The 24,258-nt window shown below is 44.9% G+C and overlaps 2 protein-coding genes across 19 annotated transcripts in view; both read right to left on the minus strand.

The window, feature by feature from the left end:
* Nucleotides 1–4,808: 4,808 nt before the first annotated feature.
* NAA20 (N-alpha-acetyltransferase 20, NatB catalytic subunit) lies at nucleotides 4,809–8,053 on the minus strand. 2 transcript variants are annotated; one of them, XR_014947855.1, is made up of 6 exons: nucleotides 7,972–8,053; nucleotides 7,660–7,684; nucleotides 7,484–7,574; nucleotides 6,739–6,944; nucleotides 6,033–6,178; nucleotides 4,809–5,141 (listed from the first exon to the last, which is right to left on the minus strand). XR_014947855.1 is itself a non-coding variant. In XM_015850291.3 (6 exons), exons 1-6 carry the CDS (start codon nucleotides 8,022–8,024, stop codon nucleotides 5,056–5,058), a joined length of 537 nt encoding a protein of 178 aa, XP_015705777.1. In that variant the 5' UTR covers nucleotides 8,025–8,053; the 3' UTR covers nucleotides 4,809–5,055. The 2 variants fall into 2 exon arrangements, 1 of the variants encoding a protein (XP_015705777.1); XM_015850291.3 differs by having other exon boundaries at nucleotides 6,809–6,944.
* Nucleotides 8,054–8,991: 938 nt separating this feature from the next.
* MARCHF7 (membrane associated ring-CH-type finger 7) overlaps nucleotides 8,992–24,258 on the minus strand; it is a 33,928-nt gene continuing 18,661 nt past the window's right edge. For 2 of the 17 annotated variants that reach the window (XM_085552019.1, XM_085552017.1), the window contains exons 3-12: nucleotides 21,331–21,489; nucleotides 19,762–19,933; nucleotides 18,031–18,198; nucleotides 15,348–16,136; nucleotides 15,026–15,179; nucleotides 14,603–14,772; nucleotides 13,838–13,947; nucleotides 13,369–13,478; nucleotides 11,740–11,788; nucleotides 8,992–9,934 (exon numbers count right to left, since the gene is read on the minus strand). In XM_085552019.1, the coding sequence (XP_085408145.1) occupies nucleotides 9,857–9,934; nucleotides 11,740–11,788; nucleotides 13,369–13,478; nucleotides 13,838–13,947; nucleotides 14,603–14,772; nucleotides 15,026–15,179; nucleotides 15,348–16,136; nucleotides 18,031–18,198; nucleotides 19,762–19,933; nucleotides 21,331–21,489 (1,959 nt within the window). In that variant the 3' untranslated portion in view covers nucleotides 8,992–9,856. Of the gene's footprint in view, nucleotides 9,938–11,739; nucleotides 11,789–13,368; nucleotides 13,483–13,837; nucleotides 13,948–14,602; nucleotides 14,773–15,025; nucleotides 16,137–18,030; nucleotides 18,199–19,303; nucleotides 19,418–19,761; nucleotides 19,934–21,330; nucleotides 21,490–24,258 lie in introns of those variants that run through there. The other 15 variants (XM_085552016.1, XM_085552015.1, XM_085552021.1 and 12 more) reach the window with 14 other exon arrangements.

Raw genomic sequence — 24,258 nt, forward strand, 5'->3', positions numbered from 1 at the left:
GCCTGTAACGCCGCCCGCACACCACCCGGCCCCACGCGCGCCCCCGATACCTCATGGTCACTCACCCGCCGCCCGCCCCGCCCCCTCCGCCTCTTCCCCAGCCCCGCTCCCACCCCGCTCCGCCGGTGCCGCTCCCGCTCCGTCCCCGACAGAGGCTCCGCCGGGCCCCGGTTCATCGTGGCGGAGCGCTCCCGGAGATCCCCGCGGCTCTGATTAGCATAGACCCGCCCCTCCACTCAAGCCACGCCCACCGGCCGTCCCTCCTCTCATTGGTCGCTACTCCGCAGGCTCCGCCCCCAGCTCTGACCCCGCCTTTCAACCCCACGAGACGGCGCAGCTGTGATGACGTCATCAGAGTACGACGGCGCTCGGGTGATGACGCAATGCATCGCGCAGCGGGGACGCAGCGTTGGAGCGGAGCAGCCCCGGGCTGAGGCCTCGGTTGAGGGCGGCGCTGCGGAGGCCGTGAAGATCACGTGCCTGGGCGGCAGCGCCGTGGGCAAATCCAAGTGCATGACCCCCCATGTCCGGCCCGGTGCCGGGAGTCCTGACGGCCGCCGTGTCCCCTCGGGCTGCTCGAGCGGATCCCGCTGGACGCGTCGTATCTCGCGCTGTCGGTGTCGCTGCTCCTCGCACGGCTCCTTAACGCGGGCGCAGCCGCCCCCAGCAGCTCCCCACCTTCGCCCTGACGCTGCACCGACAATCGGCTCCTTCTCCCTGCTGGCCGCTCCTCTATTAACACGGCCCCGGATATCGCTGACCTCCTAGGCCAGACGTGCACATCACTGGCCCATGTGCTGCTGCTCGTCCACCAGGACCCCCCAGTGCTTCTCCGCAGGGCTGCTCCCAGGAAGGGACCGCACACCCCCTTCCAAAGACAAATGCTCTTACCCTGCATTCCACGGGAAGCAGTCCCCAAGGAGAGATGCCGCCCTTCAGGCTTACAGCCCTTAAACGCAGTCAGGATACCCAAAGATGGCACAGCTCACTGGAACAAAAAAAATCATTTAGTCATTCCAAAGACAAACACTCACCACAGGACGCAATCTCCAGGGAGAAACACCACCCTTACATCTACCTACCCTTAAACATGGTCAGGATGCCCCTAAAATGAGGGCATCGCAACCCTGAAATAGAGAACCCCTCACCCCAATCCAAGACCCAGAGCTCACCCCACACTCCAAAGGAAGCAGTCCCGAAGGAAAGATACTGCCCTTATGGCTGCCAGCCTTTCAGTGTAGCTGTGATCCCCCAAAAGGGGTAGATCACAGCCCTGCAATAAGGAAGGAATCACTCACCCCTTCCCGAGAAGCCTTGCTCACCCCACAGAAAAATTATCCCCAAGGACAGATGTGGCCCTTGCAGGTGCCACCTCTTAAATGTGGTCACAACCCCCTAAAAAAAACCAGAGCTCACAGCCCCAAAATAAAGAAGGAATCACTCACCCCGTTCCAGAGACAAACACCCCACACTCCTAAGGAAGCAATCAGGTACAGAAGCTGATTCTGCTGCTGCCAACCCTTAAATATGGTCAGGATCCACCAAAAATAGAAGACTACAGCCTTAAAATAAAAAAGGGATCACTCACCCCACTCCATGGCTCACCCCATGCTCCTAAGCAAGCAGGCTCCAGAAAGACATGCTGCCTCTCTTCCTGCCAGCCCTTAAATGTGGCCAGGGAGGAGTGGAGCTGGGTTCAGCCTCAGCTGGTCCTGGGAACTGCTTCCACCTGTGCTCACAGGGCTACACCCCTCTCCAGGTGCTCCATCACTGCTTTGGGCTGTGAGCTCACAGCTCCCATACAGGCATGGCAATGACTGGCAGGCAGTGCAGTCTGCATGTCCAACAAAGGGAACTTTATCAGTGGATGAGCTACGATAGCCCACGTATTTTGATCCCAATCTGTCCTCAAAGACAATTGGTGACTGTTGGGATATCATTGTTGAGGTGATGTTGAGGGTGTGGGTTCCTGCCAGCCTGAGGCCTTTTGATGTGGAGCAGTTTTGTTTCCTTTGTGAGTGTGCTCACTGCTGCTGCGCTGGAGCTGACCTTCATCTGCTGCAAGTTGCTGTCACTGCTGCACTTCCCAGCTGGTTGTGGAGGTGACTCTGTGGTGATGGCACTTTGATGATGGAGGGGCTTCACAGGGGGGGACATCAGGGAATGATGCTTGGGGCTGAAGCTGTTGGAGTGATGTGGGGCGGGGATGCTGGGGTCATGTTGGGGAGGGATGCTGGGGTGTGACATCGTGAAAACACTGGGTGTGATGTTGCAGAAATGCTGGAGGTTGCTTTGGGGTAATGCTGAGGAGGAGCAGTGGGGTGAAGCCAGTGTTACTTTGGGGAGTGAAACTGGGGTGAAATTGTTGAGGTGACAGTTGTGATGTTGGGCTGAACCTGGATGCGACACTACCATGATGTTGGGGATCACTGAGGTTTAACATCAAGGACTGATGCTGGAGTGACACTGAGGGGTGACCTTGTTGGAGTGATGCTGAGAGTTGATACTGTGGTGAGACTGGGGTGATGCTGCAGTGATGGGGTGGTGTGACATTGGGGGGAGACATTGGGCTGATGCTGTGAGTGACACCAGGGTGATGTGGGGGACTGACACTGGGAGGTGATGCTGGGGTATCGCTGGGGGATGGTGTCGTTGGGGTGATGCTTGGTTCAGGTTGCGGAATGACTGTGGGTGGTGATTTTGGGTGATGCGGGGAGGGGATGCTGGGGCTCCTCTGTGGGGTGACAGCAGGGATCGATGCTGGGGCTGAGCCTGGGGTTCAGGACGTGCAGGGCCCGTGGGTGGGATATGGGGCATCACTGCGGGGTGACACCATTGGGGTGACGTTGTTGGGGGGATGCTGGGTTGACTTTGGGAGTGTCGGGGTGGTGTTGGGCAGGTGCTGGGGGTGACAATGCAGGGACTGTGCAGGAAACAGAAGTTTAAGATGAAGGAGTGATGTTGGAGCAACGTTACATCGGAGCGACGCGGAGGGTCGATCCGGTGGTGAGATTGGGGTCTCGCCACGCATGCGCCGATTCAGGAACGGCAAGACGCATGCGCGAGGTCCGGAGTCTCACTACGCATGCGCCAATTCCGGAACGGCAATACGCACGCGCCGATCCAGGAAGGTCAATACGCATGCGCAAGCCCCGGAGCAGCAGTACGCATGCGTCAATTCAGGAACGACAAGACGCATGCGCCATTTTTCGCGCCAATTCAGGAATAGCAATACGCATGCGCGAAGTTCGGAGCCGCACTACGCATGCGTCAATTCAGGAACGGCTGTACGCAGGCGCCGTTTTTCGCGCCAATTCCGGACCGGCATCACCCATGCGCGAGCTCTGGTTCGCAGTACGCATGCGCCGATTCGGGACCGGCAATACGCAGGCGTCAGTTTCCGCCCCAATTCCGGAACAGCTACCACGCATGCGCGAATTTCCGGAGCGGCACTGCGCATGCGCCGATCCAGGAATGACAATACGCACGCGCGAGTCCCGGAGCCGCACTGCGCATGCGCTTATTGAGAACGACAATCCGCATAGCCAGCTTTCGCGCCTGGTTATGGAATGTACTGCTGCTTCCCGGGTTCCATAAGCGCAATACGCACACGGCAATTCCAGGACGGCAATAAGCAACGGCCTGTTTGAACGCCCAGTTCGGAACGGCACTGCACATGCGCGAGTCCCGGAGCCGCACTGCGCACGCGCCCATTTTAGAATGGCAGTACGCATGCGCGACGTTCGAAGGCGCACTGCGCATGCTCCGATTGCGGAGAGTTGCACCGCATGCGCCTGGCCCGGATCCACACTGCGCATGCGCCGGTTCAGGCACGGCAGCGCACCTGCGCCCGCTCTCGCGCCGGTTTGTAAATGTCGCTGCGGTTCTGCACTACGGCAGCGTTCAAGCGCCAGTTTTAACGCCAATCTCGGAACTGCGCCACGCATGCGCCAGTTCCGCAGCCGTACTACGCATGCGCCGATTCAGGAACGGCACTACGCACTCGCGGGTTTCTGAGCCGCACTGCGCATGCGCCCGTTCTAATACGGCAATACGCATGCGCGAGTTCACGATTCGCCCCGCGCCCGCTCCGCCGTCCGTCAGGCAGCGCGCGGCCCGTCCGGCCGCATCCAGGGCCGGGTCGGGACGGTGCGGGATGGAGCACGGCCAGTGACAGCTCAGTGCTATGGGATGGAGCACGGCCAGTGACAGCTCAGTGCTATGGGATGGAGCACGGCCAGTGACAGCTCAGTGCTATGGGATGGAGTACGGCCAGTGACAGCTCAGTGCTATGGGATGCAGTACGGCCAGTGACAGCTCAGTGCTATGGGATGGAGCACGGCCAGTGACAGCTCAGTGCTATGGGATGGAGTACGGCCAGTGACAGCTCAGTGCTATGGGATGGAGCACGGCCAGTGACACCTCAGCGCCGCCTTGCAGTGCTGAGCAGGGCCGGCAGGGGAGCTGGGGCAGGTAGCGACAGGATGATGGTAAACGGGTTTATACTGAAAGAAGGTGGAGTTGGAGCAGACGGCAGGAAAAATCCTGTACTGTGAGGGTGCTGGGACACCGGGACAGGGGAACCGGGAAGGTTATGAAGCGCTGCTGGCCCGGCTGGACCGGGCTGTGAGCAGCCTGGGCTGGAGCTGTCGCTGCCTGCAGCACTAACTGCAATGAGATCAGCTCAGGTGGCCCCTCCAACCCACACCGCCCTGTGACTGATGTTTGCCATGAATAAGGGCGTTTGGGGAGCTTTATTCGTACTGACTAATGACAGCTGGTGATTGGGAATAAAGGAAAGCCACGGCCGGGGTTACTTATTTAATAGGCTACATTTCCAGTGTCTGAAAGGAAAATCACAAGAATGAATGCAAAAGGTATTCAGCTCTTATGGATAGAAGCAGTGTACTTCGGCTTCTCATTTTTCTTATTTTTTTTGGTGTTTCATATAAAAAAAAGATCAACCCTAAGATTTCTCATCCTTAAGTCCTCAATGGGCTGGCAGAGAAACAACGTGATCCTCTCTGTATGTAGTCGGAGAGTCACAGCTTTCAGTTACTCAATGTCTTCTGGTCTCACAGGATGGGGTAGAGGTATAATTGATTTCTTCTCTGTGTCCCTCGAAAGAGCTTTTCTCATATCTGCGGTAAAGGAAAAGATTAATTATAACAAGAGTCATAGCACAAAGCGATACTAATTGAATTGCTATTACAGTAAGATCAGCATCTTGTTAACAGCTGAAATGTAGCACTGCACAAAATTCAAACGTTAGACTAAGAGGACAAAACCAGGACTTAAAGCATCTGCAGCAATGGTTGGTGTCTGTCCGTGGTCCTTGTATTTCACAGTATTCTTCATTGGTCTCTTTCAACTGAGGATATTCTATGATTCTATCTCAAATGAAAAAATAAACACCCAGAAAAGCTTTTGTGGAAGATACTTAATGGAAAAAAAACAAAAACATCCAAAAATAGCAAACGACAGTTGCTTCAGTTTAGTTAACGGGGTACCCACAATATATTTGAAATGATCGTGTCCTCTACCCTTTGAATTGAAAAATCTCTGTCACTATTGTCTGTTAACTCCTGTCATGATTTAGACAGGACATCTGGGACAATAACATTTCAAGTCCCTGTTACCAAGGGGGAGAGGGAGCCATAAAAGAACAGGGCTATTATCTTCCCTAATAACATTAGGGATAGGCCTGGACGCTTTGCAGGAACATACTTTAACAAGAAGAATTAGGTAAGTAACTATGTTATTTAATCTTACCTATAAGGTATCTTTCCACTTGTTAACTGTCTCGAATTTAATTTACCACAGATGCTATAAGATCTGTGAACTGCAGGATTAAAACAATGTAAAGCTCAGCAGGAAACAAACCTGTCTACAGGAGTAAATAAATTTCCATTCAACAACAACCAACTACATTTTTTCACACTAAAAATCAAACAAAAAAAGCATAGAAACAACTCTTGGAACGCTCAGCATCAGAACCTTCCCATTCAACTTGAGGCAGAACAAGCACTTACCATAAGCATCTTCATCTGGCTCCCCATTGCTAGCAGAGTAGTACTCTAACACTGTCCGGTACACGCTGTAGCCCAGTTGCTTATACATATTTACTGCAACCTGATTGGATACTCTCACAAAGAGATCAACGAAAAATCCACCTTTTCTTTGAAAAAAAAGAATAAAACATGGTAAGGACGAGCAGGTGAACAAACTGCCAATTAAGAACTGCCAACCTGTATTCAGACCAAGAAACAGCCTGACGTGGCGGTGCACTCAGCAGACATCATTCACAACAGTAACAGATGTGCTCCTTGAACAAGGAACAAACCTGAAGTAATGGTGATGGTCAAATGACCGACAGTGACATCAGAATTACTAACAGGAAGAACAGGAGAAACTAAACACCCACACAAGCTTTATTTCTGTAAAGCATTCACTTTTTTTTAACACTATACTTCAGGTGCATTTCAGTTGCATTAACTTACGGACCGGCTACTTCAAAAAGCAAACAGGTGATGTTTTACGAAGCTCCCTTCCTACTAAGGAAAGGACATTTTATACAGCATCTTTGCTACTTCCTATTTGTGCTGGGAAGTTGGTTTTCATAGACATCAAAATATTTTAAGCTACCAAAGAACATCCATCATTCTGTTCCTGTCACTAAAGGAAATCAGGGCACTAGTTAATGGAGGATTCTGGGTGTGCTTCATGTTTATGATATACCTAAAGCAAGGGCAGGGACCTATAGGCAGAACAGTCAAAAAGATCAGTGTGAAACGAGTGTAATATTCACTTCTCTGAGATCTCCTCCAGCAGTTCCATCAGTTTGGCAGCCAGGCCCAGCCGCCGGAATTCCGGTGCCACGGAGAGCGCAGTGACGTGCCCGTGCCACTCCTCCCGAGCCACGGATCCTTCTGCTTTACCCATGACTGAAACACACACAGCGTCAGCACGGCAGCGCCTCCATCAGCACCGTCACACATCGGGGCGATAATAAACAGCTGCAACGACCGCGGCTGAACCGGGTGTATCTACATCGTTACGGTTCAGCCGCTCTGTGCGACTGCGGCTCACACGGCGCAGCTCCACCGGCACATGGACGCGTACCCGGCAGGGCGCACTGCTGGGCGGGTATGGAGCTCTGCTGGGACGGGCCCAGCACGACGCCTCCGCTGCCAACACTGCCCGACGGCAGCACCGATACCGGCAGCACCGATACCGGCAGCACCGATACCGGCAGCACCGATACCCTGACACTGACAGCACCGATACCGACAGCACCGATACTGACAGCACCGATACTGACAGCACCGATACCCTGACACTGACAGCACCGATACACCGATACTGACAGCACCGATACTGACAGCACCGATACTGACAGCACCGATACCGGCAGCACCGATACCCTGACACTGACAGCACCGATACCGACAGCACCGACCCGGCCCGCCCCGCCCGCACTCACTGTAACCCATGAGCTCCCCGCCCGGTGCCTCCGCCACGATGAAGTACTCGGGCCAGTGCGCCAGGTACTGCAGGTAGAACGGGATGCCGTACTGCGAACCGCCGTTAAGGAGCACGACAGCGGCACGGCCGGCGCCCCCCGCCGCCTCCCCCCGTCCGGCCGCACGGGAAGGATACGGTCTCGGTCAGCGGGTCCAGGTTGCTGCGGGGAGAAAGCGGCGATCAGCGGCAGCACGGAACAGCCCGGGAACGGGGCTCAACGGGGTGTGTGTGTGTGTGTGTGTGTGTGTGTGTGTGTGTGTGTCAGCGGGGACGGGGCTCACACACACGCTGTGTTACCGGGGCTCACTCACACGCTGTGTTACCGGGGCTCACACACACGCTGTGTTACCGGGGCTCACACACACGCTGTGTTACCGGGGCTCACACACACGCTGTGTTACCGGGGCTCACTCACACGCTGTGTTACCGGGGCCGGGGCTCACTCACATGTTGTTGAAGCGGAACAGGTCGTCGCAGGTGAAGGCGCGGAGCGACGTCATGGCGGCAGCCGTGCTGATGGCGCTGCCCCGGAAGTGCTGGCGGCGCGAGGAGTCCTTCCGGGGCGGTGCCCTGTTGCCGCGGACTGGGAGCGGGGACAGAAGGAGCGCGGGCGGCAGCGGGCGGCAGCGGGCGGCAGCGGGCGGCAGCGGGCGGCAGCGGGCGGCAGCGGGCGGCAGCGGGCGGCAGCGGGCGGCAGCGGGCGGCAGCGGGCGGCAGCGGGCGGCAGCGGGCGGCAGCGGGCGGCAGCGGGCGGCAGCGGGCGGCAGCGGGCGGCAGCGGGCGGCAGCGGCGCCTCCGTCCGTCGGGGCGGTACCGGCGCAGCGGGCCGGGCCCGTCGGGCTGCGCTGCCACCCTCCCCTCACAATTACCGCGGGGATGCGGCCGCCCCGTGCCGGCCTGTCAGCACAGCCCCGCCCACAGCCGCGTCCCGCACCGGCACGGCCGCTGCCACAAGAGCCAATGTAAGCACCGCCATTGTAACCGCGTACAGTGCGCGCTGCCGGCTCCGCACACACTGTGCCGCCATGGCAGCACCTGCTGAGCGCAGGCACCGGTCACTTCACTCCGGAGCCCGGAGCCAGAAGCCCAGGGCAGCACAACACAGCGACACAGCCCGTACCAGCACTGCTCCGCCACAGCACAGCAACAACACACAGAACCGGGCGAACAGGATATTCCGTGTAAACAAATGAAGCATTTCAATTCCAAATGGTCAAAATGTTTGTAAGTTTTTATGCAAACATCAGTAACAAACAAGCACAGACACTTCTCCAAGGTTTCAAACGCCTGTTCTGGTAGATAACGCGTGTTCTCACAGCTCACTGCATCACAGAAACCTTAATGCTGGAAAAGACCTTCAAGACTATCTAAACCAACCGTCCACCAACCACCTGATACTGCCACTAAACCACATCCCTATGTACTTAGCCATCCACGTATAAATAAAATGGACAGTACCAATTGAGATGCATACCTCATTCTCAATTTATTTATAAAGAAGTGTCAACACTAGAAAACACATTGATAACCAGTGGTTTGAACAGCGAAGGTGGGACCTAAAAAGGTCTGACTGAACTGAACAACCTTAGGTCATTATCAAATTGCTCATCTGCCAGGAATGCTGAAATGCAAGAGTTTACACCTGCAATATTCCATCAGAATACCCACATCAAATCAAATATAATCTCCAAACCAGTAAATAAAAAACATTAACACGAAACATCAGAAGACCACTGCGAGTTCTTATTGCTTTTTCAGTTAAATAATGCTCTTCGAGTAAACTGGAAACCAAACAGTCTCTACTGTAGTTTGCTCATCCTCCTGCTCATTTATTAACACTGGAAGCAATCAGTTATCATATGAGGTGGTAACAGAGGCATTAAAGAAAAATGCTGTTTAGGTACAAGAACATCCCTACCCTCCCTCCCCCACCCTCGCCCCAAAGCCCACAATAACCACTTAGTGCCAGTAGAGGAGCAAAACTTGATAGACAAAACCAGAAATGTGACTACAGTAAGAAGGAAAGGAAGAGATACAGCCTTCTTATATACTCAAAATCTGACATCTCCCAAAATGAAGCATACCTTCATTTAAAAAGTGAAGTTGCTTTACATACGTGTGTGCATATATATACTGTATGTATATATATACACACACATACATATAGAAAATCTTCACACATGCTGAATAGTTCTTAAATCCTTAAATCCACTTGCACAGTGCGGCAGCTGATTGTGAATTAAACAATGCTTCAAAATCTACAGTAATTTTCAATGCTCTTTTTACGAAGGAGAGCAAAAAACAAATACATGTTGATGTTGTTCTTGTCAATTCAGCATTTCTGCAGCACTTCTGTTTCTTTCAGCATAGAAGTTACACCAGCATCAGTCTTCAGAATCATCCTCAGAAGCTGCTGGAACAACAGAATATAATCAGAAGCTTTCATAAAGGTTCTCGGAATTTAGAGCACTTGTATTCTAATATGAACAGTGGAAATGAAGGTGATTTATTAACACCAATAGCTGTGTGTAACACCTGTCCAAATATTGTATAATTATCTAATTTTTAGATGCATCTCATATCTGAAAAATGCAGAATTTTGAAATCCAAATTCCACATTATAAATTGCAGCGCCCTCCTGCTGTTTCTCCTCAAAATAAAAGGAAGAAAACTTGATTATGCTTGAGATTCACCTTATTACATAATGTTCACAGTTGCTAATTCCAACTGCAGTTACAAAAGTATATTCAATCCATGGCAGCTGCACCCAATACAAAGGGAAGAAACGACCCCATAGGAGATAATGATTTATATACCAAAATAGTTAGAAAGGTTAAGTAGTTTCTAAAACTACTTTCTGACTCTTATATAAACATTGCTTAATGCAATTAAGCCAGTCCTACTTGGAAGCAGCTCCTCTCTCCACTCCCATTCTTTAAAGCATATGCAAGTTCAACAGTGTCCCCATATGCGTAGGATTCTGTTGTTGAAAGGTGACTCAAAGGACAAATATATGCTGTCAACGGTGAGAAAAACTCAGTAAACATACCTACAGTTGGTCTGTCAAGTGTTAGCTCGGGCATAAGAGCAATTAATCTAAGTTGCCCATCTAAACTAACTCTATTTTCTTGAAATTATTTGCCCTTAAGTGATTTTTCTCCCTCTGAACACAAAGAGGGAAACACGATCCATCTACTCACTTCACCAGTTCTCCCCATCCACTGAGGAGAAACGTAACTTAAATAGTGCCAAGTAATAAATTGAAACTCAGTACTCCTCAGCTGCAAATTAGATAAAGCCCCACTCAAATGTGTATTCAATTACATTGTGAATACCATTTACTAAGAATAATTTCTCTATAGGACTATAATAAAAATGAAGTAGTTTAACAATAAATTTTGAATTCCAGTCCACCTTTGTTATAGAGAATATTTCTCATACATGCTCTGATTGCAAAATAATCATATGCTTTGTAAAGTAAACAATTTCTCCTCTGCTCCTTAAAGCATTTTTAATCATACACCAAATGTGTCCTATGTACTGTGAGATCCATTTATACACAAAACTGCATCTTCACAGACAAACACAAGCTAGAAAAACATCTACCTTCTCACTGTCTGTTCGTAATGCCCTAAAACAATTCTCAGATTCAAGCTACATTTACTGTAAGTCAGCATGTTTTTTCATTTTATCACATTAAAAAAACATTAGGCAAAAAGTCAGCTAGCCCTCTGCCAAAGCTGAGAACTCTTACATTTCACACAGAAATGAGGAGTGCTGATAAAGGAATATGTAGACCAAAAAAGCATGGGGAAAACCAGGGGAACAATGGCAAGGAAAGTATGATAATCCAAGCACAGTAAAACTTAAGCTGTGTCTTTTCTACTAGGACTCAGAGAATGGTTACAGCCTAAAGGTCAGAAACAGTTCCATGACTTCATACTACTAGAATACACTGTTACTAGTCAGGAATCTTGGCATTACTGGCAGAAAACACTTCCATGGTCTAAACTGTATGGTGCTGGGAAATCAATCATGGAGACTTAATATCAGCTTCTACTTAGAATAATTCTACTGATACTGGAAAAAATAAAATAAAATAAAATTTTCAGTAACTAGTTTTGGTAGTATGATTCTTGGCAAAGGAGGATTGTATTCATTTAACCTTGACTAGATCCATTGGGAGGGGGGGAGGAGAAGAGGGGAAGCACCTACTTTCAATATCTTCCATATGTGCCTGAAGAGTTCTTGCAAGGTTAATAAACTAGAAATAAGGCAGAGAGAAAGTAGTTTAAAAGTTGCAAAGTTATGTGCAGAAATTTGCAACAAGTTAGCAAAGAAGTAATCTTCACCTTTTCTTCACTTTTGATATTGGAAAGCTTCATTCCGGAAGTCACTTATCCTAAGCCATTTCCCAATTTACAAAATGAATGCAAAATTAAATCTCAAGTCCCACACATTAGACTTCTATTCCTAATGCACGGTTATTTTAGCTTCCACTCTGTCAAGTACTTCTAGTAACAGTTTATGTCATATTCCTGTTATTCTACAGATTGTACAATACATTTATTTCAAGAGTTGCACACAAGTAAGCAATTGCCAACATCACTGATATGGCAAAATAGAGCCCTGTAGTGAACGAGGGTAATGGGAAAAAACAAAAACAAAACAAAAACACACACACAAATACATTAAAGATTACAGTCATAAATAAAAGTTTTAAAATTGCATTACCCATCAGGCAACAGAGGCAGTTATATTTCAGAAGAACATGGCATCACAGCGACAACCTACATTGCATTTTAACTGATACACCACATGTTGACACACACCAAATAATAGGAAACAAAAATAACCACAGCCTGGCTGTGCTCTCAGTATCAAACATGCATGGGTACTCTCAGTGGTTTAAAATACAACATCTCACTACAACATAATGCCAACACCGATCAAACACATTAAAAATATCATATTTCTGCAATACACTCAAGCTAATAAGCTGCAGTATACACTGGCTACAGTTACATTATGTATCTTGTCCCTACAATTGCAGAGAAAGAAAACAGACATTTCATTTGCAGATTGTGGAAAACAAGCTATTCTCTCAGGTATCCAGAGAATGGGGACTACTGCTCTAATATCATAAAAGATTTCAGCACAGTCCTGACTCAACTTCAAAAGCCTACTATGTGCTATGCAAGCATTCATATGAGCTGTGGACAAGCTTTCTATTGTTAGTTCTTAAAAAAATTAAATGCAGAATGATTTTGAATTATGGTCTGTTACTGGTAAAAGGTCTGTTTACTACACCTCCATGTCAAGCCATTTAAGCGATAACAATCTAGTCAAACCCAACCAGTGTGAACTCTGACTAATGCCAGAAAGTCAGAGTACTACTAGGCAGCTTCAGAATGTTAACACTGAAGTACATACTTCAGGCCCAAGCTGGCTGACAGCACTACAAGGTCCAAACCTCTGCAGTGTAGACTGGCATAATGAGAAACATTTGTCAAGTAAGATATCCAAATAATCTACAATGCACATTGCTTTCAGATGAAGGTGAACATTCTAGTTTGGGCCAGATCCCCAGTATTTATAGTAACATACATACAAAGCTATCAACAACCTGCACAAAAATCATTTTGCAACAGAGTAGCTAAAGTAGTACCATTACTTTCAAATTGATCACATTACTACATCAGACAAGTCCAGACCACTTTAGATACATATTTCTCAAATAAGAGCAACTTCATGAGCATCAAGCTTCTAGTTCATTCAAGGCAACAGTCTAGTTCCAAGTTCTCACTACGAGCAACTCCTTACATAAGATGAAAGCATACTTACTCTGACACGTGTGCTGGCCTCACTTGCAGTTCCAAGCATATCAGAAAAGCGCTGCTCACATAAGTGTAACAACACCACAAGGTAGAGACCAGAGCTGATAAATTCATAGTCTGCCTTAAAGGAAATCAAAAGCAACATTCAGAATGTCAGTGATGTATCTACCACAGAATTACCAAGGTTGGAAAAGACCTAGAAGATCATCCAGTCCAACCATCACCAATACTTCCCATCTAAATCATATCCCCCAACACAACATCCAAACGTTTCTTAACTCCTACATGGTTGGTGACTCCACCACCTCCCTGGGCAGTGCATTCCAGTGCCTGACTAACCTTTCCAAGGGTAGCTGCACAGTGGCATTACTTTATGTGCTTAACAGTCCTTCCAAAAAGGAGAAATATCCTTTTCTAAAGGGACTGATTTCCCAGCACAAAATCAACACCTAGCAAACTAAGCAAAATATACCAACTTGTTCATTTGCATGTGCCCTATAGAGTTCATGAATGTCAAAGTCTTCCAGATTCAGATGCAACTTCTCCTTACACAGTTCACAGGTAGTTACTGCTTCCAAAGAAGAACCTGTCAGGGAAGAGCAAGGGGAAATTAACAAGTCAATGTCAAATTGCAACAATCTGAAATGCAGGACATAATTACATAAGCACTGCAAACATTCATTCCTGGCTTTATTTCACAAAGCAAAATTAGGGGGGGAAAAAAAAAAAAGGCTTCTGGTGTAAACACAGTGAATATCTGCTACCATCAGAACCATGGAATATTTATCCTCTGTCAAGCTTTAAGTATTTTTTTTTTTTTTTTAAATTTTAAAATTCCTATCATTCTGCTACAGTCAGACTGGCTATAAGAAACTGAATGCATGAGGGGAGTGCAGGGAACAAACTTGCCAAAACTGGCAGTGCAGTGTGAAAGTAACCTACATTCTTCTGAAGTGTTACATTCTGTTTAACAGCTTAGCAGATAATCCTAAAACTGTAATTCCAGCAATGACATATACAGTTCTCATAAATAACCCCAAGAAAAGACTGTGGACACACATACAATCCAAAAGTGCCGCAGTGGTTCTTGGTTTTATTTGCTTTGGTTTTGCATTTGTTTTTTGTATGTTTTTAAAAGCATTTGTTTGTTCCTGACTATTCCTTTTTCAAATGCATTTCTTCACACTCGTTAGAGCAATCCTACTGGTAAACCTCCCCGTGTAACCCGAACCCTGCTTTACCTGAATTAATCTTGGACTGCAGCCATTTTTTCATGCACTCCTGGTGAACATACTGCAGACTTCCAGTGCATTTGCACGGCTCTATTAAATTGTTGTCAGCACTTGAAGAGGACATCTGACAGATTCTGCATAGGTCACCCTCTTCATCCTCAGAATCTTCTAAAAGCAAGCTGAATATGAAGGAATATCAACAAATACTGTGGCACATTTCACATCATATTTTTATAACATCTATTTCTGCCATCGAACTGTTCTCATATCTGCGAGGACTAAAAAGCAAGTTTCTCTGAGGACAAAAGTGAGCCCATAGGTAACAGTCCTGAATTGCATTCCTCTCTGATTAAGGTTTTAATGTCAAGACTACAGAAAACCCTGTCATGCTAAGTCAAACATATTTAATTATCTCACAACATACAAATTTACCTCTCTTTAATTTTCTGCAGCCTTTCTGGATCTCTTGAAGGTGGTACTTTGGACTTGTCACTTTCCTGTCCATCAGACTGACTCCAGCCAGAAGGAATAATATCTACAGTTATCATAAGATTGTCAGATAGACTGCTTCCTAATGTTGGAGGCACTGAAAAGCGAAAGAGAGAACCAGGCAGAATTCCAGAGCTTCTCCTATTGTGGGTTGAATCTGGTGGGGAGGCAGTAGCTGTAGGAATACCAGATACTGCAGGTGTTGGTGGTCTGCTAACAGAAGCCCTAGGAGGGCAATCTGATGCTTCAAGAGAGGTCTCCTCACCTGACTCTCTTCTCCTCAAAACATGCTGTGATCTAGCTGCATCAGAGGTAGAGATTCTTGCAGACTCATCTCTTCCTTCTCTCCGTCTTCTGGAGAAGAGTGGCGTACATCTGTTTCTCAAAGATGATGACAACCAGGACCCTGTGCTCCTACTTTCAGAGTCTGGTCTGTAGCTTTCCCCATCTGAATCAGCGTTAAGACTCTGTGAAACTCCTGATAAACCCCATCTTCGTCTCAGAAAACTAAATCCCTGAGAAGCTTCAGATGTATGAAGTCCTGGAGCTTCGGCTGTTGCAGCTCCATTAGTGCTAGACAGAGTAGAAGCTTGAACTCCTTGGACAAGAGATGACTCTTCAGAGCCTAATGGCCTTGTCTGCAATGAGTCTTGGCTAGATCTTCGAGAGAAAAATGTAGATGACATACTAGATGCTAAACGAGACAGCAACTGTCTGGTTGTGCGTCTTCCTTCACCGTCAGCTGCAGCATCGTTCAATGACCTCTGAGAAGATAAAACCCTTTCAGAACTACTTGAAGGAGTTTCGCCTCTAGTGGCAGAACGAGAGAATGTTTGGCATACGTTCCTCTGGGGAGACTCTATTTCATTTCTCCTTTGTCTTGAAGAATAGCTGGTCCTTGAAGATCTTATGTTAGAGTCTCTGTTGAAAAAAGATGTCTGATGACCAGAAGGCAACTGGTGGTTCATGGATGCATTTAGCCTCAAAGCACTTAATGAGTTCTCTTTTGGTCTTGCTCCTTCTGCATATGTAGAGGCAGGCCTATCCTGAAAATCTGTTGCAAGAAAGCAGAGGAAAATAATATGTCAAGACATATCCTAATTATTACATTATGGCTATGTCCTAAGTGTCAGCAGGTAAATTCCAGAATACTATTAAGTTTCAATTAACGTTTTATAATTCTATTATCAAACTGAAACCAGGACAGTTGTCAGTCTCCTAAAACAATCTGGAAACATAAACCCCTAAAATCTTCAGTTTATCAGGGTACAATTCACTGTCTTATACTGATGTGAAAATAGTGAAAACTAGTAATCTGTCAGAAGCTAGATGAGAATATCACTTAAATGTTAAACAACAAAAAAACCCCAAAAAAACAAACAAAAAAAAACCCCAAAAAAACAACCCAACAACCCACCAACTACAATTTATAACTCAAAAGGTTTATTCTGCCTGTAGACTGAGGAAGACAGGAATACAGCAGACACCAAAGCACCTTCACAAATCACAGAATCACAGAATTGTAGGGGTTGGAAGGGACCTCTAGAGATCATCGAGTCCAACCGCCCTGCCAAAGCAGGCTCCCTACACCAATGCAAATGCATGCATAAAACTAAACACATTCTCCATTTATTACAACAAACTACTGAAACTGCCCTCCGTATAAGACCATCAAGAACTGTGGTTAAAAACACTACTTGAAAGTAGCATAGAATTATTGACTTTGGATAGCAGAAATCGAATGGTAACTAAATTAAATGTATATCTGATTTTAAAGAATTTTCATTCTTTATTGGTTGGATATAAGGCAGAAGTACTTAACTCCTACTTAATGAATCAGTCTTTATTAGTAAGCTGTAATTTTCCTTGGGTACTCAGTGTGCTGAGACTGAATACAGAAAGACGGAGAACAGAATAAAGTCTGCATAATCCAAGGGAAAATAGTTAGCAGCCTACTAAACCTCTTGAACACATACAAATGTATGGGACCAGACAGAATCCACCCAAGGGTGATGAAGGAGCTGGAGAAGTGCTCGCTAAGGTACTTTCAAAAACTTACCAGCAGCTCTAGCTAACCAGGGAGGTCCCAGCTGACAAGGTCAGCAAACATAATACCCATCTATGCAAAGGGTAGGAAGAAGGATCCAGCAAATTACTGAGAATTATTGGTGACTGATGGATGGTTGGACTGAATTATCCTGTAGGTCTTTTCCAAGCTTGGTGATTCTATGATTCCATGAAATTACAGGTCTGTCTGATATCAGTGCCAGGAGAGGTCATGAAAGATTATCTATTGTGTCCAGTTCCAGGCTCCCCAATTTAGGCAGTCAACTGCTGGAGACCAGCAGAGAGCTACAATGATCAGGGCCTGAAGCATCTCCCTAATGATGAAAGGCTGAGAGACCTGGGCTTGTTCAGCCAAGAGAAGAGATAGCTGGGAGAAGATATGACCAGTGCTGATCACTATCTAAAGGGCATATGTATGGGAAATTGGTAATCACAGCCTGAACTTTTGATTAATCAGCTGAGGCAAGTGTTGGGTCAGCTGTGGGAGCACAGGTGAGAGTAATTTAGCTGTGCTCCCAGAAGGGGTAGAGCTTGACTCCATCTCCTCTAGCCCATTTAAGGGCTGACCACCTCTAAGGCAGCATCTCTCGGAGATTGCCTCAGCATTTCCCAGCGAAGGCATCCATATCGGTGAATTTTCCTTATAAATAACCTTTTGAATATCGGTGAATTTTCCTTATAAATAACCTTTTGAATATCGGTTACCATCTTTGTACCATCCCACCTTACAGCCAGTACCTGGAAGCTTTATTTAAAAGGGCATTTTAAAAATTAAATAGATCTTTAAAAAAAAAAAAAGAAGAAGAATTCAGAGAACACAGGAAGAAAATAATAGGTATGCAGCCTATGTGTTTACAAGCTATAATTTCTATAATACGTACATGTTGAAGATGAAAAGTCACTGTTTCTGTAGCTATGATCCACCAGATTATTAAAGGACTGATCTGTTCTTCTTTCTAACTCTCTTCGCTCTCTCACTAGCTCAGTTCCCAGGGAACCAAACATCACAGATGAAGATCTCGGAATCCTACTATATCTCCAAGAGGAATCTAGAACGAAACAAGAAAATAAATCCCATGGTTGTTTTTTTTTTTTTAGTTGGCGTACAGGCATATATTATGGTTATTTTGTATTAAGAGTGAGCTTCATGATACCACTAAGTTGATCAAATGGCCAGCTATCAACAAAAAGCTAAGAATAAAGCTGCACTCTGCTGATGCTGGCAACTCATTTTATCTTGCGCTTAGTTGTGAGAGGTACCTCAGTAGAAAAAAGTAATAAAACAGAAGTACGATCTTGCAATGCAAAACAGCCTATCACTAAATAAGCTTCACAGTTAGGCAAAACAGCAGCCTCAGTCCTAATAAATGCTGCCAATCCATTGACACTTCTTAAATGCTACTACGACTGACCTTCCAGAAATAAGTGAAGCTGAGACATACCTCTTAAGAACAGTGACAAATACTTTTCTTTCTCTTACCACAGAGACAACATTTCAGTTTAAAGAGGTAGCTGTTGAAGCTGCTAGTGAAAAATAAGACCACTCTGATACAGTACATACTTCAGCACTGGACAAAATTCATACCAAAGAAATCCACCATTAATTTATTATACCATTAAATTTTAAATCCAAATTTAGGTCAACAGTTGAGAATCAAACAAGGATGTTCTAGACTATAACAAGAAATATTAATAATGGCCATTTTGCTTACGAAGAGTAAGGAAGCATCTATAGTATAGGATTTTGAGCAAGGATTTATTAGCCTTTATTTGGGTAGTCATATGATTCCATAAGGGGATATAAAAATAAAATTGATCTCTATGCACAAGCATAATTTGAATGGCTCTAACAGTTTGTTTCAAGATGTTCTAGAAATATTTTCAATATAAGTTTGCTGTTTATTTCCTGGCCATTTTAGACTTTTGTTGGCAGACTGCTTCAATTATTCAAGTATCTGCTTAAATTATATGTGTCCATGTATCACATACTTCTTTGCAGCTTTAACGGAAATCTCAGCTTCTCCTGAAAACATTCTTTATTTAGAACTTTCTTTTTTTTTTTTTTTTTTTTTTTTTTTTAACTTGGCCTGAAGAGTAAAATGAGACTGCTAAAAAAGAAAAACAAAAAAGAAAAACACTTATTTCTTCTCTGACCTGTACCAACAACGGTCTAACCTTCCATGGCACTATACTTCTTGAAATACAGAGTACACAAGGATATTCCTTCTGCTGGTCCTTTACACACACATAGGTCTACCAATACCATTTGACTCCTGAAATCAAAACAATCTCATTCATTCTTTTCTTTAAACCTTAAACATTTAAGACAATCTGTGACATGAAGCTCAGCTTCAGTGCAAAAGGAATAGGTACGGGTAATGTTTAAGTTGTGAGTACAAATAAGTTCTCAGAAAACCATACTCGCAGCATTTTCACTGCTTTGGATACTCCCATAAACGTGAAAATAAAACTCTATTGAGCATCAGCTTTCAATATTTAAGAATAATATTAGTGTAATATTTCAACGCAACTATTTTAGAGCTTGATAAACCCAGACCTTACTACCCTCAGACAATTCTCACGCAGCTCAGCTCAAGCATTCGAATTCTCACCTGAAAAGGCAGTCAAGCCATTACTTCTCACAGAAGAGGTAGATGTACAAGACAGCTTAGGTCGCTTTGAATGACTATCTTGCTGCTGGCTATGCAGTCTTGAATATGCTCCCTGAGTTCTTTCAGAATCATCATAACAACTAGATGTAAAATGAGAGGAGGAAGATGTAGACTGAAATGAAAAAAAAAAAAAATTGAAGAAAAGATTATGGATACAGTATTTCAGGTTCACTTCTCATAGCCTAAGACATTGAGAAACCGTGTATGTAACAGAAGATCCACAAAACTAGTAAAAAAAATTTTTAAATGAAGATTCTTTCTATTTAACAGTATTATACAACCTGTACTTATGCAGGTCTACCATCTAAAGTTGATTCTTATTAAAATCAGCATTTTTTTTCCCCATATTAAAAGACATTCCTGACCTCTAAGATGCCCTAACCATGTTCAAACATAGATTTACAGATCTCAAGGCAAGCAGAATCGCAGAATGTCAGGATTTAGAAGGGACCTTAAAACATCATCTAGTCCAATCCCCCTGCCTGAGCAGGAGACGCCACAGCCACCTACCAGTACCTGAAGGGGCCTGCAGGAAAGCTGGGGAAGGACTTCTTTAAGGGTAGTGTAATGGTGTCACAGTGACAGACAGTATCTGTGACAAGCAGATAGAGATAGGACAAGGGGAAATAGTTTTAAACTGCAAGAAGGTAGATTTAGATTAGATGTCAGGAAGAAATTCTTTACTGTAAGGATAGACACTGGAACACGCTGGACAGCAAGGTTCTGAATGCGAACTCCCTGGAAACAATCAAAGCCAGGCTGGATGGGGCTGTGAGCAACCTGGTCTAGATGGATGGTGTCCTTGCCTATAGCAGAGGGGTTGGAACTGGATGACCTTAAAGGTCTTCCAACCTAAACCATTCTATGGTTCTGTAATCTCTAAAGATCCCTCCCAACAAAACTACTCTGTTTCCTACTGTTTCTGCTGAAATTGTGAGCGTTCTATTTTGACTGCAGAGCACAAACACTTCAAAAAAGCAAATTATTTGAATTGTGGGGCTGTTAGGGCACAGTTTGAATGCCAGTTAAGACAAGTTGTTTAAGCCCAAGTCCCAGACCTCACTCATGTGAGACTTCAGTCTCTATTTTCTCCAAAAACACATCTCCAAAACTATGAACTTGATCAAATCTCAAAGCTTCTAACATCAAAAAAGCCACTACATGCTTGAAATAATCAATAAAAACAAGTATAAAAAATATTCATTTTGTCATTTGTCAGACTACAACATTTATAAAGATACTAATCACGACTTTTTTTAAATGGACACATTAAATGAGCCGCCCTCACTTTATTTCTTAACTAAGAGTAAAATTAATACACATTACTGTTTTCATCCTTGAGTAATTCCTTAATAATGCCATCTTCTCATTTCCCTCCATTTTGACACAATAAAGTGTATTAAACTAGAAACATTACAGTGAGCTTCCACTGGCAGATTTTTAGGTTGAGAAGGTAACAGTAAATCCCTACTCTCTTTTAGAAAGTTATTAGACATTAAAAATTCTCACCAGTCTGTTTCTGCTTCCCAAAAATCTTCCAGACCGTGGGTGATCAAATGTCCCTGAGTAGTGAGTCGGAGAGGATGTTGTAAGCTTCCAAGGATTTTCACGAGTCTCTCTCTCTCCAATTCCCCAGTCTCCATCAGAACTACTCAATACATTGGATTCCTAAACAACAACATGATTATCATACACATTTTGTAACCTGATTCTTCAGTCTTTCCTGGCACAGAGGTGAGACTAACCAGTCTGTAATTTGGGGGGTCATCCTTTGTACCGTTTTTTCCAGTCACCGGGGACTTCAACTGATTGCCACAGCTTTTCAAATATTACTGAGAGTCGCTTGGCAACTCCATCAGCTGATTCCCTCCAGGATGCAACTCATCAGGACCCACAGATTTCTCACGTTCCAGCTCCTCAGGTGGTCACATACCTGATCTTCACTTGCAGCAGGAGGGATGTTGCTTCCCCAGTTTCTTCCAAACAATTATCAGAGAAGACTGAGGAAAAAAGCCATCTCCTTGTCTGTTCTTACCAGCTTCCCTTTTGTCATGCCCTCCCAGACTTTCCCTTTCTGGTTGAGATAGCCATAGACGGCTTCCTTGTTCTTCTTGGCAGCCCTTGACAAGTTTAGTTCAAGCTGTGCCTTGGCTTTCCTGATCTTTTCCATACACAGTCTAGCAGCTTCCTTACATTCTTCCCACAGTACCTGTCCCCGTTTCCACTGCCCATGGATTTTCTTCTTGTTCTTCAGTTTGACCAACAGGCCCCAGTTCAGCCATGCTGGTCTCTTGCCTTCCTTGCCTCACTTGCTAAACCTGGGGATGTAGTTACTGTGCCCTAAGAAATGCTTCCTTAAATACCTGCCATCTCTGCTCTATACCCTTGCCCACGAGGACAATTTCACAGGGTGCTTTGTTGACTAACTCACTGAAGAGCTGGAAGCTAACTTTCCTAAATTTAGCATCCTAATTCTACCTTTTGCCTGTCTCATAACCCTCAGGAGCATGAACTTGACCACAGTACACTCACTACAGCCCAGACAGCCTCCAAACCTGATGTCACCAACAAGTTCAAGCAACTGTTTCGTTATTGCATTCCCCCTGGCAAGCCCATCTGTTACCTGACTCGAGAAGTTGTCCTCAACACATTTCAGGTGCCTCCTGGATTGTCTCCCTCAGAAAACATAAGACTTTTTTCTTGTACTATCACAATACTTTGGAGTTTGTATTGTAGGTTACCTAAAAACAATGGTACGTCACCTATCTCAAATCTGTTTATTGCTAGCATGACTGTTGTGCCTTCTCAGACAAAGAAAGTCTAAAAATTTCAGTGGTGCATATAGAAAGTTTTTCTTTTTATTCTTCTCCTTTCCTTCTGATATTATTTTGGTTTTCAGCTATGCCAAACTATATGACTGTGCCACTCAGAAGGATCTCTGTATGACAGTATGCATGAAAGCACATACAATAATCAGTACATACATGAAAAATGTATTGAACTATTCACACACTAGAAACCAGCTTTTCTTAAGCACTAGTCAAAACCAAAAGCTTAAGTCTGACTGTTCTGTATCCAAACAGTTATTTTTAGTTAATACATATGTATGTTCTCTTGCTATAGTCTGAACTCCAGAAACACAAACTAAATACTAAATTCTTCTTCTAAATGACAGATCTTTTAAATGCTTTTTTTTAAAAAAAGAAAAAGATAGGCTTCTAAATAAATTAAAACAATGAAGAAATACCTGTTCATTCAAATTCCTGCTTGACTATACTTAATCTTATTTAGACTAGCTGTCTTTTTTGCCCCAACCAATTGAAACCTTAACCTGCAAGTAACACTGCAATTTTCATACAACAGCTCTGTAGGTAGCAAAGGTTAGGAGATTCCCCTACACTTACTGCTAAGCAGCAGTCTTAAATAACAATCTCTCAAACAACTTTCTATAAATTACAGTGGAAAGAAGGGATACGTTTTACATTGTTTTAACCAAAAAGATTGTAAAAAGCATTCTGCAGACTACAGGCACATATATGTGCAGTATACAGTGAACTTCATGTAATAAATAACATAAAGCATATAATTCTCCCTATTTCTTAATACTAGGAAGATTGTTTGGTAACACACCTAACTTTACAGCAGCTGTTCAGCTTGAGACTTGTCTTCTGACCAAGAGCTTACTGTATGATATTGGACTGTGGGGGTTCATAAATTCTAGGAAAGAACAAGACTATCAGATTTGGTTTTGCTGAGCAGCCAGTGAAAAAAAGGTAGAAATACGAAGATCAAAACTGACTAAAGACTACCCTCAGGTGCTCTTGGCAGCGTATGTACTAAAGAACAGGTGTTTGCTAGACACCGCAAAATGCAGCTGTACTCATGTTGTGCTAAAGATAACTAGATGCTGCTTTACTTCTGAAATAGCTTCTGGAAAAGGTTTCACGTAACAGTGTCCTACACAACTTGCCAGAAGTGACCAGATTTGTAACCATTTTATCAAATAAATACGAACACTTAGCCACGAAGCTGCAATTTTGCAGTTTTGAAGGCAAAAACTGTGTTTTGTGTTTATGTTTCCAGGCCCAAAAATTTTAAGTGAGAACTGCTGACAGGTGCAGAAACAACAGAATAGCATTTGAGCCAAACCATCCCCTGTTGATTCCAGGTGCCCCAAAATTACTTCTGAATTACGTTAATCTGTACTTGCCACAGTACTCTTTCAAAGTAAAAGCATCTGCACAGTATGGCTTCTCACTTTGGAGTACAGCTTCCCTGCCACATAAAAGCAACTTGGTTAGTGTTAAACATTGCACATGAATGCAGGTCTCTATCTCAGCCTCATCTGTTGTCAAATCTAGCTGCATTAACATACCAACGTGACAGCATGATGTCAGCCTAAAGGTTCTCTTCTTACCCTGACAAGATGCAAAGACA

The sequence above is a fragment of the Coturnix japonica genome, chromosome 7 (assembly GCF_054131305.1).
Source record: "Coturnix japonica strain WE chromosome 7, WE-NBRP24, whole genome shotgun sequence".
In the NCBI taxonomy this organism is placed as follows: Eukaryota; Metazoa; Chordata; class Aves; order Galliformes; family Phasianidae; genus Coturnix; species Coturnix japonica.

Excerpts from the sequence above, each read along its gene's own strand:
- NAA20 (XM_015850291.3), bottom strand. The coding sequence starts at position 8,024 with ATGACGTCGCTCCGCGCCTTCACCTGCGACGACCTGTTCCGCTTCAAC. Across the intron at positions 6,945-7,483 it reads CGGGGAGCTCATGGGTTACA|TCATGGGTAAAGCAGAAGGA; the intron begins GTGAGTGCGGGC and ends TGTGTGTTTCAG. Across the intron at positions 5,142-6,032 it reads GCCAGATGAAGATGCTTATG|ATATGAGAAAAGCTCTTTCG; the intron begins GTAAGTGCTTGT and ends CCTTTACCGCAG.